Source organism: Orycteropus afer, unplaced genomic scaffold, assembly GCF_000298275.1.
Source record: "Orycteropus afer afer isolate SDZICR_OR568_19922 unplaced genomic scaffold, OryAfe1.0 scaffold00249, whole genome shotgun sequence".
NCBI classification, from domain to species: domain Eukaryota; kingdom Metazoa; phylum Chordata; class Mammalia; order Tubulidentata; family Orycteropodidae; genus Orycteropus; species Orycteropus afer.
Window position 1 is genome coordinate 891,182 of NW_006921836.1, and position 18,070 is coordinate 909,251.

The following is an 18,070-nucleotide window of genomic DNA, read 5'->3' on the forward strand; positions in this document are numbered from 1 at the left end:
CCGACTCACAGGGACCCCTCCTTGGGTTTCCAAGGCAGTAACTCTACGGAAATAAGACTGCCCAACCTTCCTTCTGAGGAGTGGCTGGTGGGTTTGAACCATCCGCCTTCTGGTTAGCAGTCAAGTGCCTTAGGCACTACGCTACCAGAGCTTCTGCTAGTCCATAAAGCTGCCTTCAAAGAACATTTTTAATGTACCATCTCATTCGCGTTAAACTGATTTCTCACTGCAAACAAACAAACCCCCACAAGTATCTGCTTTCCTGCACCGATGGCCTCTGCTGCCAGCCATGCACCGAGTACTAGGGAATGCCACCATTACGATGGTGGTTTTCAATAGAAACTTGGCATTTATCATAGCGAGAGCATTATCTTCTCAACAGAAGCTGACAATTTGTCCTATTCCTCCCTTGAGAGAATCCAGTAAGATCACATTTGCATCCCTGCATGCTGTTTCTCCTACTACAACATTTCTTTGCCTGGAAAGAAAATATTGTGACTCTTTGCCATATTCACTTCATTAGCATAAGAGGAAAAAAAGCCAAATCCTCCCATCGGCCTCCCCCCATGGTAGTTCCAGCTGGGTTAAATCTAGCAGGATCTTAGATGCAGGCTTCTAAGGCTCAGGATTTCTCATAGAGCTGATGGTTACAGAGCGAGGACCGGGGGCAAAGGCTGGCAGGGCCAAGAAACTAGTCCTTTCAAACTCAAAAATCATCCATTTGGTACAGAGGAAGTACTTTGTGCAAATTAAGGTACTATGTTTATGGGAAAGGGGGTGAACCTGGTGCAAATCAACAGTAGTTTGTGACTTCGGAAACACTGGGTGGGAGAGTGTATGTGTGTGGGGTTGGGGGGCGAAATGGGGGGGTAAAGAAGGAGAGAGAACAGAAGAAACGATGGAAAGTAAGGAAGGGAGACGACCATTGAGGCCCCATCCCTCAGACACAGGGAAAATTTGTCTTACAAACCCCCTGTAGATGAAATCAAGGTCCCTGGGTGGTACCTAAGGAACTCTGGTAGCACAGTGACTAAGGCTTCTGACTGCCAACCGGAAGGTTGGCAGTTCAAACCCACCAGCCCTCCATGGAAACAAGACTGGGAAATCTACACTGTAAAGATTTACTGCCTAGGAAACCCCAATGGGGGTCACAATTACTCAATGGCAGTGGGTTTGGTTTGGTTTGGTTTTGGGTGGTACACAAGGTTTGCATTCAGCTGCTAACCAAAAGGTCAATGGTTTGAACCCACCAGTGGCGCTGCTGAAGGAAAGCGTAGCTACCTGCTCCCATAAAGATTATGGCCAAGAAAACGCTATGGGACATAGTTCTACTCTGTAACACATGGGGCCACCATGAGTCAGAGGTGACTCTACAGAAATGGGTTTGGTTTTCAGTTTTGGTAGATGTAATTATATCCCCACTTAACAGGCAAGAAAGGAGCTCAGGACAGTTAAATCACCAGCCCAAAGTCACAACACTAACAGTAAGTAGGGGCATCTGGAGCCAAGCTCAGATCTACCTGATGCCAAAGTCCATAATCACTGAACTTCATCACACATGATCCAGACAATGTCTAAGACCCTGCCAAGCAAAGCCAACAGTTTCCCTCTGTTCTCTTAAGTGGGAAAAATGAACCCCCACACAAGTTCTCCCTGTCCAGTTGCCTGATATCTCAACATTGGAGATGTTCATGCTGGAGCTAAAAGTTGTTGGACCTGTTTTCATTCCCCAGCCTGACTGGTCACATAAAGCAAGTCTAGGGGTTGAAACTGCCTGGTGCCCACCTAGTCCCTCCACCCCAGGAAGATCCATGGTGCCCTAAGAGCCTAGACTCGAGAATGTTCTCACTGGCTTCTGAAAACCACAGACTCTATTGGAAGCTTCACACTCAGCAGGCCCACTGCTTTTCTTAGGCCCAAAAGCAGACAGAAGAACAGGTGAGAAGATTAAACTCAAGGAGCAAATTTCCCTCAGTTTTCCCCCTCCTCTCGCCCTTTCCTTCTCTGGGGCACCTATACACATCCACCCAAGATCTGCCTGAGCACCTACCTACCTGTCCCAGAAACAGCCTTGTTGAGGAGCTCCACCCTGCCCGGATATTCCCTTAGTTCTGTTCAGTTTTGACTGCAGGGTAGAAATAGCTAATTTACGCTGGGCTGGCAGTTCAAACCGACCAGCCATTCCTTGGAAGGAAGGTTGGACAATCTATTTCCATAGAGATACTGCTTTGGAAACCCAAGGAGGGATTGCTATGAGTCGGATTGGACTCAATGGCAGTGAGTTTGTTTTTTTTGTTTGTTTGTTTGTTTTGCAGGGGAATAATGGTCCCCATGGAAGGCAATGCTCTGGGAAACTGAAGATATTCTCCTAAAGCTCCATTTAAAAAACAAAATCCTAATTTTACCATATGAAAAAGCTTCTCCAATGATGGGCACAACCCTCCCTCTGATACAAGGGATCCATACATCTGTCACTATTTACTGAGCACCTATTATGATCAAAGGGAGTAGTGGTGGTATACTGGTTAAGCGCTCAGTTAGAACCCACGAGCCACTCCACTAGAGAAAGATGTGGCAGTCCACTGTAAGGTCACAACCTCGGAAACCCTATGGGGCAGTTCTACTCTGTCCTGCAGGGTTGCTATGAATCAGGATCCACTCAACAAGAAGAGGTTTCATGATGGTCCTGGTGCGGGGCCAGTTCTGGAGCGACATGGAGCAAATACAGTGCCAGCCCCATCCTGATGGAACTGATCATCTCGTGAGCCCAGGAAAGTACAGGCAATTGGGGTTTTTGTTTCCTTGATAAACCATGGTTCCCTCTTTCATATGCCCATTCTGGATTCTCTCAGTTCCTGCTTTATTGTTTTGTTTTTTCAAATGATACTGTTTGTAATTATTTTCTTTATCTAATTGCTAGTTCTTGGCTGGTCCTCTCCCCCACCTCACTATTCTAAAACTTAAGCCACATGTGGGCAGGACCCTGTTTTGTTCACTGATGGGCCCTCTGCTCCTAGCACAGAGTCTGGCATTCAGTAGATATGCAGTCAAGCTCTGGTGATCAATCAATGAACAAATGAACTGAGCAGAGGCTGTAGACAATGCTTTCTGGGCCCTAATGAGGAAGGATAGCTGCTTCCTACACAAAATATTGTGGTGCTTTGTAAGATCCAAGACTTTCTGTTTTTATAGGCTTTTCTCCCTCTTGCTTTATGCTGAGTTTATTAACATCTTCCCACCCCTTTAATATTTGCTATAAATTCAAAAGCCAGAAAAGTTTGAGTCATGTGCAAAGGAAAAGGAAAAAAAACTTAAATGAAGATGTGAAAAGCTCTCCTAAGAAGAACCAGATGAGTGGGCCAATACATCAAAATATATTTCAATAACCATCAGTTAAATGATATTGTGACAATATTCCAAACAATATCTCCTTGGGGGGAAAAAAAAAGTTTCAGTTATTCAAACAAAAGTTTAAAGAGTTCATCAGCAGCGTTTGAGTAGAGGAATTATCTTTTGATCCAGATCAGTTCAATTTTTTTCCATCAAAACCATAGTGACCTGAAGGTCAAGTCCACAAACTCCAGGTGCATTTTGTTGAAAACTGCATGAAGATGAATCTTCATCTCCATGCTGAGAGGATCCAGGAAGGACTGCTAGATTTGTGTCCTCCCAGGGTAGGTGAGACAATTGAGTGGTAAGCCTATCTAGAGGACAGCTGGGAAAGACTCAGGGGTGGGGGGATAGTGTGAGTGTGCAAGACTGTGTATGTGCGTATGTGAGGCTGTGTGTGTGAGAAAGAAAGACTCAGAGAAACCTTTTCATGGGCAGGGCTACCGCTAAAGCAGTAGCCTCATTTCTGCAACTCTACAGACCAAACTCCAGAGGGTGAAAATAATAATAGCAACTAACATTTATTATTAAGTACTTACTCTGTTCCAGTATAATCCTCAATGTCGTGGTAGGTACCATGATTACTCTCCTTTTGCAGATAAAGAAACTGAATAGAAAGAGGTTAAATGACCTGCCCTACAGAGCTAGAAGTTAGGAGTTGTAAGAAGGGATCATTCCCTGGAGAAGGATGTCATGCTTGGTAGGGTGGAGGGTCGACGAAAGAGGGGGAGGCCTTCAACGAGATGGATTGATATGGTGGCTGCGATGATGGGCTCAAGTACAGCAGGGATTGTGGGGCTGGCGCGGGATCGGGCAGTGTTTCATTCTGCTGTGCATGGGGTCGCTATGAGTCGGAAACGACTCGACGACACTTAACAACAACAACAACACAGAGCTAGAAAATAGATGACTTGGATTTGACTCCAGACAATCTGAGTGTAAAAAGCCCATGCTCCTCATTACCAGCAATATGCTTAACCAGGGGTCAGCATGCTATGGCCTGAAGGCCAGCTTCAGCAGTCTCACAGTTTAGTAAATAAAGTTATAAAGGAATACAGCCACGTCCATTCATTTACCTATTGTTTATAACTCCTGTTGCGTTACAACAGCAGAGCGGAGTAGTTGTGGCCAAGCCTACCTACCTGGGCCACAAAACTGAAAACTGTTACTCTCTGGCCCTTCAGAGAAAATGTCTGCCAACCACTGTGCTAAACAGAAGACTTTTCTAGCCAAGCACTCCTAATGGTCAAGTAAATTAAGGGATAGCCCAGCATGATCAGAAGCAGAGGTTGATCAGCCAGCTGCAATCCTAAAATGTCTTGAAGTCTTGCAGTTCTGATACAAAATGTCTTAGCCAAACAACCGTCAAGTTCAAGTCACAGTCCTAGAAACGTGTCAGCGCTGCAAAGCATCAGACGTACCATCGCAGACACCCAAGGAAGGAGACCCCAGCTCAGGGGGAGTAACAAACGCAGGACTCCTCACAGGAAGGTCAGGATTTGCACCTTGAACCCACTGCTATCTGCTGGGGGTCTTGATCACGTCATGTATGCTCTCTCAGCTTTGCTTTCCTAACTTTAACGTGGGGATAAGCCCACCTACTTCACAGGGCTGTTGGGAGAACTGTAAAACAAACACATAATGGAGTTGCGCAAAAAAGAATCCCTAAATCTGAGCATACCGATGCCCGGTTAGTTGGAATGGAGAGCTGTGACAGCAATAGATCCTTTTTGCTACTAAAACAGGTCTATTAATAAAGCAAATGTAGTGGGTTTTTTTAGTACATTTTATTGAAATATAATTCATGTACAGTGAAACACACAAAACTAAAGTGACACGGGTCAATGCATTTTTTTTTTTTTTTGCAGTGTTCCCTCCCCTCCCCACTCCTACCCCTAGTAGTGGTATTTTTAAATAATAAAAATCAAAAATATTTTTTCCATTATCAGAGAATCTACAAGTTCCCTTTGTCTTGCAAACCACTTCAGCCCATTATCTCCCTGAGGCTTACCATACCCCTCTGCCATTCCATAAGAAAGCCCAGAGAAGATCAGAAAGCCCCGTTCCATACTCTCATTTATTGCTCTTGAAGTGAAAAGCACCTTAAATTGGTTTTTTTTGCAAATACTAACCTGCTACTAACAAGCAAGTCTGAAACTATTTATCTCTACCTCCAATTAGAAAAGACCGTTAGCAACCCCAACAACCAAACTCTAATTTACAACTAATCCACTTCCCACAAATTACATCTTCTACTGCAGACCCCCTAAAAATGACTTCCTGTAAACAAACCACTCTGCTGGGGTTTTAATCTAATTAAATCCTTATTTCGCTCTTTGACTATGAGATGCTCACTCTTCACTACACAGAGTTTTATTTTCAAGAGGCACAGAAAGAATTCCCAAGTAGGAGTCCAAGGAGAAGCCTGAAAGTGCCCCATACTCCAAGTCAAGGATGAGCTGCGGCCTGGCCCTTGTCGGGGTTTCAGGTCTGTTTGTCCTGCCCTCCTCCAGCTACTTGCTCATTTAACATTTACTGGCCTGTCCGCAGTTGCTGAGCCCAATCAGGAAGGCAGATTGTAAGTCAGAATGAAATATTCTGGAACACACCAGAAGGAATATCTAAATCTCCCTGGAGGTGGTCAAGGAAGGTTTCTTCCCTTTCAGAGTTTCAGGCCAAGTGTCTCAACTTCCTCCTGTCCTCTCTATTTAGGCAGACCAGCTCATTCTGGTCTGCACGTCTCAAATCTCTGGAAGCAGAAAGTCCCTGGCATACCAGGACAGCTGGTCGCCCTGCCTTCACCCTGCCTGATACTTTCTCTCAATAGTATCTGTTGCATTGGCCGGCTGTGTGCTGTCTTCCCGTGTCCTCTTCTCTTCCATCTGTCTCCCCCCACCACCACTGAGCATCTGCAACAAGTAATCTTGAAACTTTTACAGTGAACACCCCACCACCACCTAGATTCCTCCATTCTGGAAACACCCTGGCCACACAAGCAACCCATGAAGGAGAAAGGACCATTTTCTAGATGGCAGAGGGGATGTGGATTTAAGGCAAATCAAATGCCACTTTGCCAATAACTCAACTCAAGGCAGACAAATCAAAGTAGAGAGAGAAAAATGTCAGCAACATATACAAATTCAATCTATCAAATCTCCTATTTATTTTATGCAAAGTTTTCCTGGTGCTCATTAATGCTGGCTCTCCCTCCATTTAATCTCTGCTTCCATTTCATTCTTAGAGGCCTATGATTATTCTAATTCAGCATTTGGATGACTTCATTTCCGCTCAAGTACACCCAGGTCAACTTGGATAGAAAAGAAAGAGGGAGAGAAGAAAAATAATCAGCTAAAAGCTATTAAATATCAGCTGTGTGCCTCATGATTGGTTTTAAAGGCAGTGGTGAGGTTAGCAACAGTCAGAAACTCAACCATTCTGCCTCTTCCCGCATATTAACATTTTTCTGGGGCTTTCACTGTTAGGCCTTCGAATGTAAATAAAGTAGGATTGGAGGCCTACTTTCAGCCAGTTTACAAATACCAATCTGAACAAAGGGAGCTCTGGTGGCATAGTGCCTAAGGCACTTGACTGCTAACCCAAAGGCTGGCAGTTCATATCCACCAGCCACTCCTCCGAAGGAAGGTTGGGCAATCTACTTGCCTTAGTGATACTGCCACAGAAACCCAAGGAGGGTCGCTATGAGTTGGATCCGACTCTATGGCAGTGGTTTTTTTTTTTTTTCTTTTAAATCTGAACAAAAATTGCTGCAAAAAAAGTAGAGTGTGAACCCGACAACTCCTCAGAAATGAGGGTGGTGAGACTTTGTCTCGTGTACTTTGAACATGTTATCAGGAATGACTAGTCCCTAGAGAAGACCTTCACGCTCAGTTGAGTAGAGGGCCAGCAAAAATACTCCCAATGAAATGGAAAGGCACAGTGGCCGCAACAGTGGGCCCAAACATGCCACAACTGTCAGGCCAGCACAGAACCAGGTAGTGTTTCTTTCTGTTGTACACAGGATCACTATGGGTTGGAACCGACTCCACGGTACCTAACAACTTGACAAACCTGGCCCTTCCACAGACAAATTCTCAGAGAACAAAAGACAGAAAAAAAGAAGGGTTAAAAGAAAAAAAAAAAAAGGAGAGAAGGAAGAAAGAAAAGCATGCAGGATCCATGTAATGGGGTATCCTATTGATGGGTGTGTGTGTGTGTGTGTGTAATCTCCATATCAATGTTCACTCCATGAAACAATGGAATTGGATTTCTATGCCAAGTCTGAATGAACTGAGCTTTCTCTTCCACAAGAACCACTCCTTGCACCCACTGGCACAAGCCTGAACCAAGATTTCTCCTACACTTTCAGTTCCCACTGAACTCTGTCCAGGGAAAGAAAGGCTTTCTTTCTCATGCTAACTACTCCAATGGAAATGACGTCTTTGGCCAGTGGGACTCTGGGAAGGTGAGCTGGTCGGAGAACTTAATACCCCTCCCCTGGTTCATTAACTCCTTCCTGCCCAAGGGCTCCCCTGCCCCAACCTTCCTCTTCTTGGCCCAGCGGAAAACAATAAACCTTACTGGGAAACAAACAGTGAAGCCTGGGAAGTTTGGGCCTTGTTCCCCTACCTACTATGCATATGAACACGGCTTTTGATTAGCATAATCACCGAGTTTCCCCAGCTTGCTACCCAGAAGGCATCCTATTTTTCTATTTGTGTATTTTAAAACACTGTTAACAGAGCAATAATAATGTCTGATATATTTGCCTCACAACAGCTGGCTATATTTTATACACTAAAAAGGAAATGAGAAGTTTTCCTAGAAACTCACTATTTCAGGAGCTTTTTTTTTTTTTTTTTTTTTAAATTAATTAAAAAAGAAGAAGAAGCAACTCTTTTCAGGTATTTAAAACATACTCATACTTAGCTGGAAAAAAAAGTACCTCCAAATATGAGGATTTAGGAGAAGGGAGGTTGGGGGCTTAATCTATTTCTATATTGAACCTCCCACCCTCCACTTGCTGGAGCAGAAATGTAGCTACGGAGGAAAAGTTCACCAGGAAAACACAAAGTTGTTTAGCAGGAAGGGTCACCTGCAAAGCACCAAGATCATATTACTTATGGGGACAGTATGCTTGCAGCCACTTGGCCTAGAAGGCAGAGAAAGGCAGATGAAGCAAAATTCTTATCTTCTAATAGCGGCTTTTCTCACTGAGCAGCTCTGCCAGGGGTCTAGGACTGGGAGGGGGTCTCAAATAAAATCCCTTCCTCCGTGGGACACACTTCTGAAGGGAGAGACTGACACAAACCAGAGAATTAATAAAACACGGGGACAGTGCTGGCCTTGTTCTGGACTATTGTACAGAGAAAATTTAAACACAAGAGTACCTTCAATCTGGCCAGTCAGGGAGGGAAGCGTAAATGGCCCTTCCAGGTCAGCCCTACAGTTTTAATTCAAGAAGGTCCGAGGAACATCAATGTTCTCCAGAGAAAAGGCACACAGATGACAGGTGTGGCCCAGGAAAGCAAACCCATTTCCAGTCAGTCCACCTGTACAAACTACTTCAGAAGACAAGCGCCTCATGAAGCTTTGATGCCCACAAAGGACAGGTAAGACTTTTGTTTTCCAGGCCTTGTCTAAAAGAACCACACAAAGCACTGAGCTCCGTTTATCTACAGCACACATTTGGAAGCAATAAAATTCTACCTCAGGATCACAGTCCACTCTCAGGAATACGTTAACTTGCTTAGTTATTTTCTCACAAATCTCTTGCCTTTCAAATTTCAAAAGCTTTATAATATTTTTATTCTAGGTATTACTCTCCTCACACATACAATATCAAAAGGAGTATCTGAGCAGTGGCCATGGATGCCACCATTGCACCTGCACATAAAACCTGGAGCTAGAAAATAGTAAGTGTAAAATGCTTCCTCAGAACACGCTCTCTGACGAGCTTCCTCACAAGTGGAATAAATAGGATGATCTCATTATATTAAAAAGCCAATTCATTCTTATTTTCATTTTTTTCCCCCTAAAAAGCTTTCAAGCAAACTCTCTCCAACTCCAGTTAACTTTTATAGGCCCACACACCACCCAAATCTGACATAAAGGGCTCAAAGGACTCTTTTCACCTCATTTCTACAGAGTCCCTCTTTGAGGAGCCCTAAAGAGCTGTAACTTTCCAAACTGTTTCCTTCAAGTCCTTTTCTTCCCATCCACCACAATGAGGGACTAGTGCAGGAAGGGGTTAAAGCCCTCATGTCAAACCACAAACTCGGGCACTGGCCCAGAAGGGACATGGGAACCAGGGCAGCCAGTGATAAAGGCCGGATTGTAGCAGCCCACTGAATTGGAAATGACTTGTAGGCCTAATGAAACAGAACTTTGGCAGTAAAACAGAATGAAAGGAATGAGACAATAAAAGGCAGGAACAAAGGGTGCAGAGTTGTTTCAGCTTAGCAAAATAAGCTCACTTTGTTGTTGGGGAAAGCCAAAGCCGATTAGGATAAACCAATGACTAAGCATAAGTCTTCCAAACTAATTACACAGTTCACCATGTGAAGTATAATTGGAAGCCTCCAAACTCACAGGCTGCTTTGCTTTCAGAAGAGTTACATAAAGTGAGAATTACCTAGCGAGCTCAGCACCAAGCAGCCGGATCATGGAGCAGCCCTATCATCACAGCAAATAGCTGAAAGGGGCAGGACTGCTCCATCCAGGACAAAGTGGAGAATTCATTAAGTTTAAAGGCCTTTTGATCTTCAAAAATCCTATAAGTGAGAATTTAAGAAACCAGGACTTGAAGGAGGGGCCTAACGGGGAGACGGAACAAACCCACGTCCACAGTTTCTTTGATCCCCGTGTGCTTTAATTACCAAGCTGGGCTATTCCAATGGCTGTGCGTGGAGAGAACAGTGGAAAACAGGCCAATGCATTGTCTGGGTCTCCATGTGCATATCTAGAGCATCAGTGACGTGCTATTTCTTGGAATGGTCTATATACATCATTCCTGTATGAAATCACGAGCACAGATAACGTCCACTCGGAAACCCAAGCCAGGGAAATAAACTACTGTCTATCAACATTTTTGACAAGTGAACAAACCCTGCTTCCTCTGAATAAGGGACTGTTTGGTGGTAAAGTTGGGAGACAAGTTTTATAAACAGTGAAAAGAGGTCAACAGTAGGTTGTACAAAAACAAGTGACAATACAAGCTCTTCCTAGCAGGGACTGTGTGATACTAGACAACTTATTTACCTTTTGAAATATCAGTTTCTCCATCTACACACTAAATGTGCCCCCTTCCTCCACTTCCTCGACATTTTGCAAGCAAACTAAAAATGCATTCAAAAGCTTAGCACAGAACACACGCAGCTCTAATTCAGACAGTCCAGCACTTACTAAAACTATCTACATAGTAAAATCTGAACCTCACGGTTCTGAGTCTTCATTAACTTAAGATTTATTTAGCACGTATGATGGGGAGGTGGAAATACTCTACAGTTTTTCCTAGGCTCTGCTCATAAGATGAAGATGCTGGCTTATAAATAGGAGCTCTGGTAGTGTAGTGCCTAAGGCATTTGACTGCTAACCAGAAGGCGGTTCAAACCCACCAGCCACTCCTCAGAAGGAAGACTGGGCAATCTACTTCCGTAGTGATACTGCCTCGGAAACCCAAGGAGGGGTCACTATGAGTCAGAACCGATTCGACGGCAGTTGAGTTTGGTTTTGGCTTAGCTTTTTCCAGATAAAGAATCCCTTAACTATCTCTGTACCTCAAAGTCCAGAGATTAGCTCTACCATGAATGAAATTATTTTGGTTATTATATCATGTTCATTACTATTAGTCACATCTTATTTGGGTTACTGCCTGTGGATATTTTTATGGATGGATGGATAGATATTATAGTTACTTGCCCTCAAGTTGACCCCGACCCATGGTGACCTCTCATGCAGAGTAAAACTGCTCTATAAAGTTCCCAAGGCCATGATCTTTTGGAAGCAGATTATCAGGCCTGTCTCCCCAGGTGCATCTGGGTGTATCTGAGCCTCCAACATTTCTGCAGTAGTCAAGTGCTTAACCATTTGTGCCACCCAGACAGATAAAAAACAAAACCCAAGCCCATTGCCATCAAGTTCCTACCCATAACGACCCTATAGAACAGAGTGAAAATGTCCCATAGGGTTTCCAAGGCTGTAATCATTACAGAAGCAGACTGCCACATCTTTCTCTCACAGAGTGACTGGTAGGTTCAAACTACCGAACGTATGGTTTGCTGCCAAGCACTTTCACCACTGAGCCATCAAGGCTCCTTCCTAGTTAGATTTAAACATTTTCTATATTATTGATTTTTCAGTCTTGAAACCAACCTTAGGAATAATTTAGTCCATGGGATGGTAAACTACAGCCCACAGGCCAAATGTGGCTTACCTTCTGTCTTTGTAAATAAAGCTTTATTGGAATACAGTCATACTTGTTCACTTACATGTCTATGGCTGCTCTGGTACTATAACAGCAGAAATGAGCAATTGTGACACAGACCATGTGGTCCACAAAGCTGAAAATATTTGCCACGTGGTTCTTTATAAGTATTCCAACCTCTGATCTAGTGCAACTCCTTCCCTCAGATGAGAAACTGAGGCTGATAAAGAAGAACTTGGCAAGGTGTCACTGCTGAACAGTCGCACAGGAAGGCCCAGCCTGAGGGCCTGGAATGCCTTCTACCTTACCCTTCTCTATGACAGCACCAGAGCAACTACCCAAGGGTAAGGACGGCCATCTGAAGTCAGCAGAATCCTTCTGCCAATGGCCTTTCTACATGATCTCATCTTAAATATAAACAAGTAATGACATTGCTAACCTAGGGGCTAAATCTTCTGGGAGGGAGGTGGGAGACAGGCACAAAAGGGTTTACAAGCCTCCAATTTCAGTTATTTAAAGCTACTTGATGTGTCATTCTGTGCCCCCTACACTTAGAGAGTAATGACAAAGTTAAACTCCCTTAGCTCAGCTCCTTGATAACCATCTTACTCATTCTGATTGCCACCTGAAATAACAGTTGAAACAGCTGCCACCTCAGGCAAGATGAGAAGATGGAGAAGAGAAATGACAGAGAGAACTCTAAAAAGAGGGTGACTGTGGAAGGATGGAAAGTTCTAGACTCAGGGGGCTGTGACCTTGAATCAAGGATTGAATCCCACTGAGGCTCAATTTAACAATCTACAAAATGGACACTACCACCACCAGCCTCCCAGAGAAGAATTAAATGAGCTAAGGTAAGTAAATGGCCTAACTTACTCTCCTACACTTAGTAAGTATTCAGTAAATCATAAATTTACGCCTCAACTAAGCTGCAGTTGGTTTGAAGGCAGCCCAAAACAATTTTACACACTTGGGAACGTGTGTGTGCATGCATGTGAGTGGGTGTGTATGTGCGTACACACGTGTCTTCTTTCAACCAGAATAAAAAATACAGTGGGGTAGAGTCAGTTTGTCACTTTGATAGTTACCTCTTTTCATAGCAGGAGCTCTGGTGGCATAGTGCCTTAAAGCATTTGACTGCTAATCAGAAGGCTGGCAGTTCAAACCCACCAGCTATTCCTCAGAAGAAAGGTTGGGCAATCTATTTTCCTAAGTGATACTGCCTCGGAAACCCAAGAAGGAGTCGCTATGAGTTGGATCTGACTTGGCAACAGTGATTTTTTTTTTTTTTTTCTCTTTTCATAGCTATTAGATTTACTCATTGCCCCAATGGCCCAGTAAGAGTCTCTTCTACTTTGATCCTGAGAGGTGGTGGGCTCTGCCCAAACGGATGCAAATGTAACCCTAGCCACCAGCCAAATGAGTAATCAGCTACTCCAAAGGCAGATACAGAGAAAATGCAGAGCTTATGTAGGAAATAAGCTACAAAACACGAACAGAGAGAGCTTTATGGTTTCGATACATTCAAAAGCCTCCTTAGTCCTTTAATAAAACTCTTGATAGGTTACATATCCTACCGGAATCCACAAAAATTACTGTAAAATTAACTGAGCAGCTTCAAACCAGGTGAGTGCCAGGCGAGGGAAGATGATTTGTGACCACTTCTCAGACAAAAGGACAACAGTTAGGAGGGCAGCAGTTGCCACTGTGGGCGTGGCCGAAGCAGGCAGTAGGCAGGTTTTTGTGTTGTGTTGTTGTTGTTATGTACTGTGGAATCAGACCCGACTCATAGCAATCCCTCCTTGTGTTTCTGAGGCGGTATCACTATGGAAGTAGATTGCCCAACCTTCCTTCCGAGGAGTGGCTGGTGGGTTTGAACCACCAGCCTTCTGGTTAGCAGTCAAGTGCCTTAGGCACTGCGCCACCAGAGCTCCTAGACTCCTGTGGAGTCACAAATTACAAGTGGTAATGAAGAGAAAGACAGAGAAAGACAGGAAAAGGGAAAGATAAAGAGGGAGAGAGAAGGAGAGGAAGAAAGGAAGGTAGAGGAAAGTATGAGAGAGCAAGTAATAGGGAGAGAGGGAAGAAATGGGGGAAAGAGAAGGAAGGAAGGAATCAAGGGCTGGGAGTTGGTATTGCAGAAAGATGTACGATGTGTTGGCAAGTATAAGCCTGTTTGAATACTCCAACAGCCCATCTGGGCAGCATCAACTTCCCTGACACCCACAAATAGGCCCATGAGATTCCAAAGCAGGTTACAGCTTGAAAAAGAAATCCCACCTCATGTTTGCAAACACTACCCTAGCCTTGTTTTAGGGCAGAACAGTAGCAAACAGAGCTCATGTTCCAGAACTTTCCATGGCACAAGCGGACCTGTCTCCTTTAATTATTTCCAATCTCTCCCCCGAGGCAGGGTGGGGCTGGGCGAGAACACAATCTCCTCAGCAGTTTAAATCAGTCTTGAAGAGATGTAGTGGAGTGTATGTGGTCACCAGCACACTCAACTATCCTTCAGAACCAGGCCAGAATGAATCAGCCCTAAATGGGCAAAGTCAAAAAGTGCAGCAGAGAAGGTATCTTTCAAAGCTGGCCTGGAAGGGCAGTGAAAGCCATTCCAAATGTGTGGGCTGGGCTGGAGAAGCTGGCTTCTCTTTGCTGCATGGTCTCCCATCCATGCAGAAAGTGGTTAACGTCAGAGACAAGAAAGTCTCCATTTTGAGGCTACATAAAGGTCATGGCCCTAAGCCCAGACAGGCAGCTTCTAGACGGACACACCTAGGGTCATAGCTGCCCATCGCCTTGGGCAAACAATTAGAAAGCACAGAACATGCAGACCAGCTGGGGCACGAGAGTGCCTCTGCACCATCCAGGGCAAGGAGGATAGCCATTGTAGGAGGAAACAAGTGGCAGGGCTTAGAATAGGAGCAGTCTCTTCTCAGGAGGACACAGACCTATTGTGCAGAGGGAGACTGTCCCATACCTGGGCTCCCAAGGCAATGTCCCCGACTACTCAAAGATGCAGGAAATGGAGAGCCCTTGGCAGTGTCCAGGTTAGCCACTCACCTGCTGCCCTAATCAGCTGCCACTGAGGCAACTCCAACTCATGGCAACCCCATGTGTTAGAGAAGAGTTGTGCTCCACATGGTTTTTAAAAGCTGGTCTCTTAGAAGTAGATTGCCAGGCCCTTCTTCTGTGGCGCCTGTGATGGACTCGAAACTCAACCTCTCGGTCAACAGTCAAGCATGTTCACCTTTTGCACCACCCAGGGATTCTCCAGTTTTCATGGGCCTTTTTCAGAGGAACCAGATGAAGATATCAACACAAAAGCCAAAAAGGGTCAGCACCCCACAGGCTGTCCTGTTTGAGCTCTGGGGCAACAAAGCTATCTGGGAAATGTACCTCCTTCCACAAGAACCCACTTTCAAAAGCACCATCTCCCCCACCAACTAGAAAGAGGCCAAGTTAAGCATATCACCTACAGTTACCTATGCTGTCTGTCTGTCTGTCACCCACACTCCCACTGTTTTCTGACTGATTTAGGGCTCTCCCTGCCTGTTCCAGCAGCAGAGCTCAGGGGATAATTTTGCTGCTGTCTCACAGACATTCGAGTGGTAGAATGCTGACAGGTACAGACTTAGCATCTTTCTCCTTGGGCATTTGACAGGGGAGGGTTCAGCTGCAAAGGGCCCCAGGGGGCCTCATCTCTCAGTGCATTTTCCAAAAAGACACAGGATGAAGCCCAGCACCGACTCACCACTGCCAGCAGCTTCTGTGGGAGCTCCTGCCATGTCTGAGTCACAGCCCCGCATCCCTCCCCAGCCGCTGCCACCACCAGCTCCCAGCCCAGTGCCCACGTGACCAGCAAATGCCAGCAAAACCGCACTAAAAGGCCACTCTGTCTGCTCCAGCAGGCACGTGGAAAACGTGCCAACCACAAGCCGGACTCTTCCATCCTAGCTCCTGCTGAAGTTCACTTAAAGCTTCACAGCCAAATTCAAGGACGAGGTTTCTGAGGACACAACTGTGCAAAGGAAGGGTCCACAGCAACCACTGCTAAGGACAGATCTAGCATATGCTGTCCAACCCCACACAGTGCTTACCTTGCCAAACTGCTCAAAATATTGCTTTACGTCTTCCACTACTGTGTTCGCAGATAATCCGCCTACAAATATTTTCTTTGTTCTTGTGACCATCTGCAAGAGATGACAAGAGAAGGGCATGGGTTAGCTGGGTTATCTGAATCTGCACTTGATAAGATGCTGAAACCAGCCATTCTCCATATTTCTCCAGGAAGGCAGTGTTAGATATATTCAAGCTATGGAGCAGGCCCTTAGAAGCCTGAGGATGCTGGAGACAGTCTCTCTGGAAATCCTAGGCATTCAAGCTGCAATCTAAAAGTTTGCATCTCCTACAGACACACAGGGACTTCAGAGCCCATTCCACCATAACATACAGCCTCATTCCGATTTATATGCATAAAAAGAAAAGTCACATGTCAAAATGATTTGAAACCTAAGGGATCTGAGCAAAACAGAATTAGATGCATAAAACCAAACAACCCAAGTTTGTCTGAGAACATGAAAAAAATGTGGTATTATTCATACAATGGAATATTACTCACCCATAAAGAAAAAGCCATGCTACAACATGGATGAACCCTGAAACATTATGCTAGGTGAAACAAGTCAGATACAAAAGGAGAAACACTGTGTGACCCAACTTACATGAAATATCTAGAATAGGTAAGTGTTTACAGACCAAAGCTGATGCGTGGTTACCAGGGGAGGGCAGGCCGAGGAGAGAAAGGAGCACTCGATGTTTCGAGGACACTGAGCCCCTGCTGGGCCAGGCAATGCCTTGTTCTGCTGTTCATGGGTTGCTGTGAGTCAGGACCAACTCAACAGCATCTAACAACAATAATGAGCTCCTATTAAGGGTGATGAAAAATTCTGGGGGACAGATAAGAACAATGGTTGAATAGTATGATAGACATAAATGTAAGTGGACTATATGTGTGATGACTGCTGAAATGTCAAACATTTTGACATATCTATATGCCACAATAAAATTTTAAAAAGAAAAGAAAATGGACCATGGTGATGGTTGCACAACATGATAAATGTAACTAAATGTCATCGAACTCACACACACACTGCCATCGAGTCGATTCTGATCCATAGCCACCCTTTGGGAGAGAGAACTGTCCAAAGCGTTTCCAAGGCTGTAAATCTTTTTGGAATCAAACTGCCTCATCTTTCTCCCATGCAGCAGCTGGTGGGTTTGAACTGCCAACCTTTTGGTTAGCAGCCAAATTCTTGAACTATTTTGCCACTAGAGCTCTAATACTTAAAAATGGTTAAATGGTTAAAATGGCAAATGTTTTATTCATATATTTTACTATAATTTTTCAAACTTAGTCAATAAGAAACTCACAAGCAATTAAAAAATATGGATGGTCTATATTAGGTGCTGGTATATATCTGGAACAAGGTAGACATTCACCTTACATCCATTGCCTACACTCCACTCTTTGTCCTTAATACTCTTTTAATTTCTCATGATTCCCCTTGATTCAGCCCATACTCTAGTCAACCCTACCTAATCCCCAATTTTCTACGCTTTTGTTCACACAGCCCCGCCTCCTTAGAATTAGAACCCCACTGCACTCCTAAATCTTCCCCTAACAAGTTGTAACCATCCTCCAAGATCCAACTCAAATACTACCTTCTCCAAACTTCAAACGTCAACACAGTCACCCCAACCATAATCTACCCATCCCTCCCTCTGCTGAAATCCCTTTCCACTGTACCCACATCCTTGTCACAGCACACACACCTTCCAACAGTGTGAAAGTCACTGATAAACATGTCTTTCTTACTTCCTCTCCCTGGCTGAAAGCTCCTGATTCCTGTAAGTACCCTCCACAATGCCAAGTCCAATAGCAGGCACAGAGAAGGCCACGTCAAATGTTTGGTGGCTTCATAATGGATGAACGTGACCACATTTCAGAACCCTACCAGTTTCAAAGCAAACAGAGAATGAAGTCATTGATATAAGTTATTCATAGCAGGGACAAAAAATCTTACATGGAGAAGCCAAAAATGAAACGAGGAAATAAACCTTATTCCAAAGACAGCATAGGCTTTGTGTTGTTGTTGTTGTCTTAACAGAAAAAATTTAAAGTTACGAAATTCAATGGGTGCCAGGTCTCATCACCAGTTTAAAAAACAGTTACTGTTGAGCCAATTCCGACTCATG

The 18,070-nt window shown here is 44.4% G+C and overlaps 1 protein-coding gene across 1 annotated transcript in view; it reads right to left on the bottom strand.

Annotated features, from left to right (window-relative positions):
- Nucleotides 1-18,070, bottom strand: part of MSI2 (musashi RNA binding protein 2) — a 534,424-nt gene that overhangs the window by 338,423 nt on the left and 177,931 nt on the right. Inside the window, exon 6 of the mRNA XM_042782154.1 lies at nt 15,913-16,005. Within this exon, the coding sequence (XP_042638088.1) occupies nt 15,913-16,005 (93 nt within the window). The remainder of the gene's footprint in view (nt 1-15,912; nt 16,006-18,070) is intronic.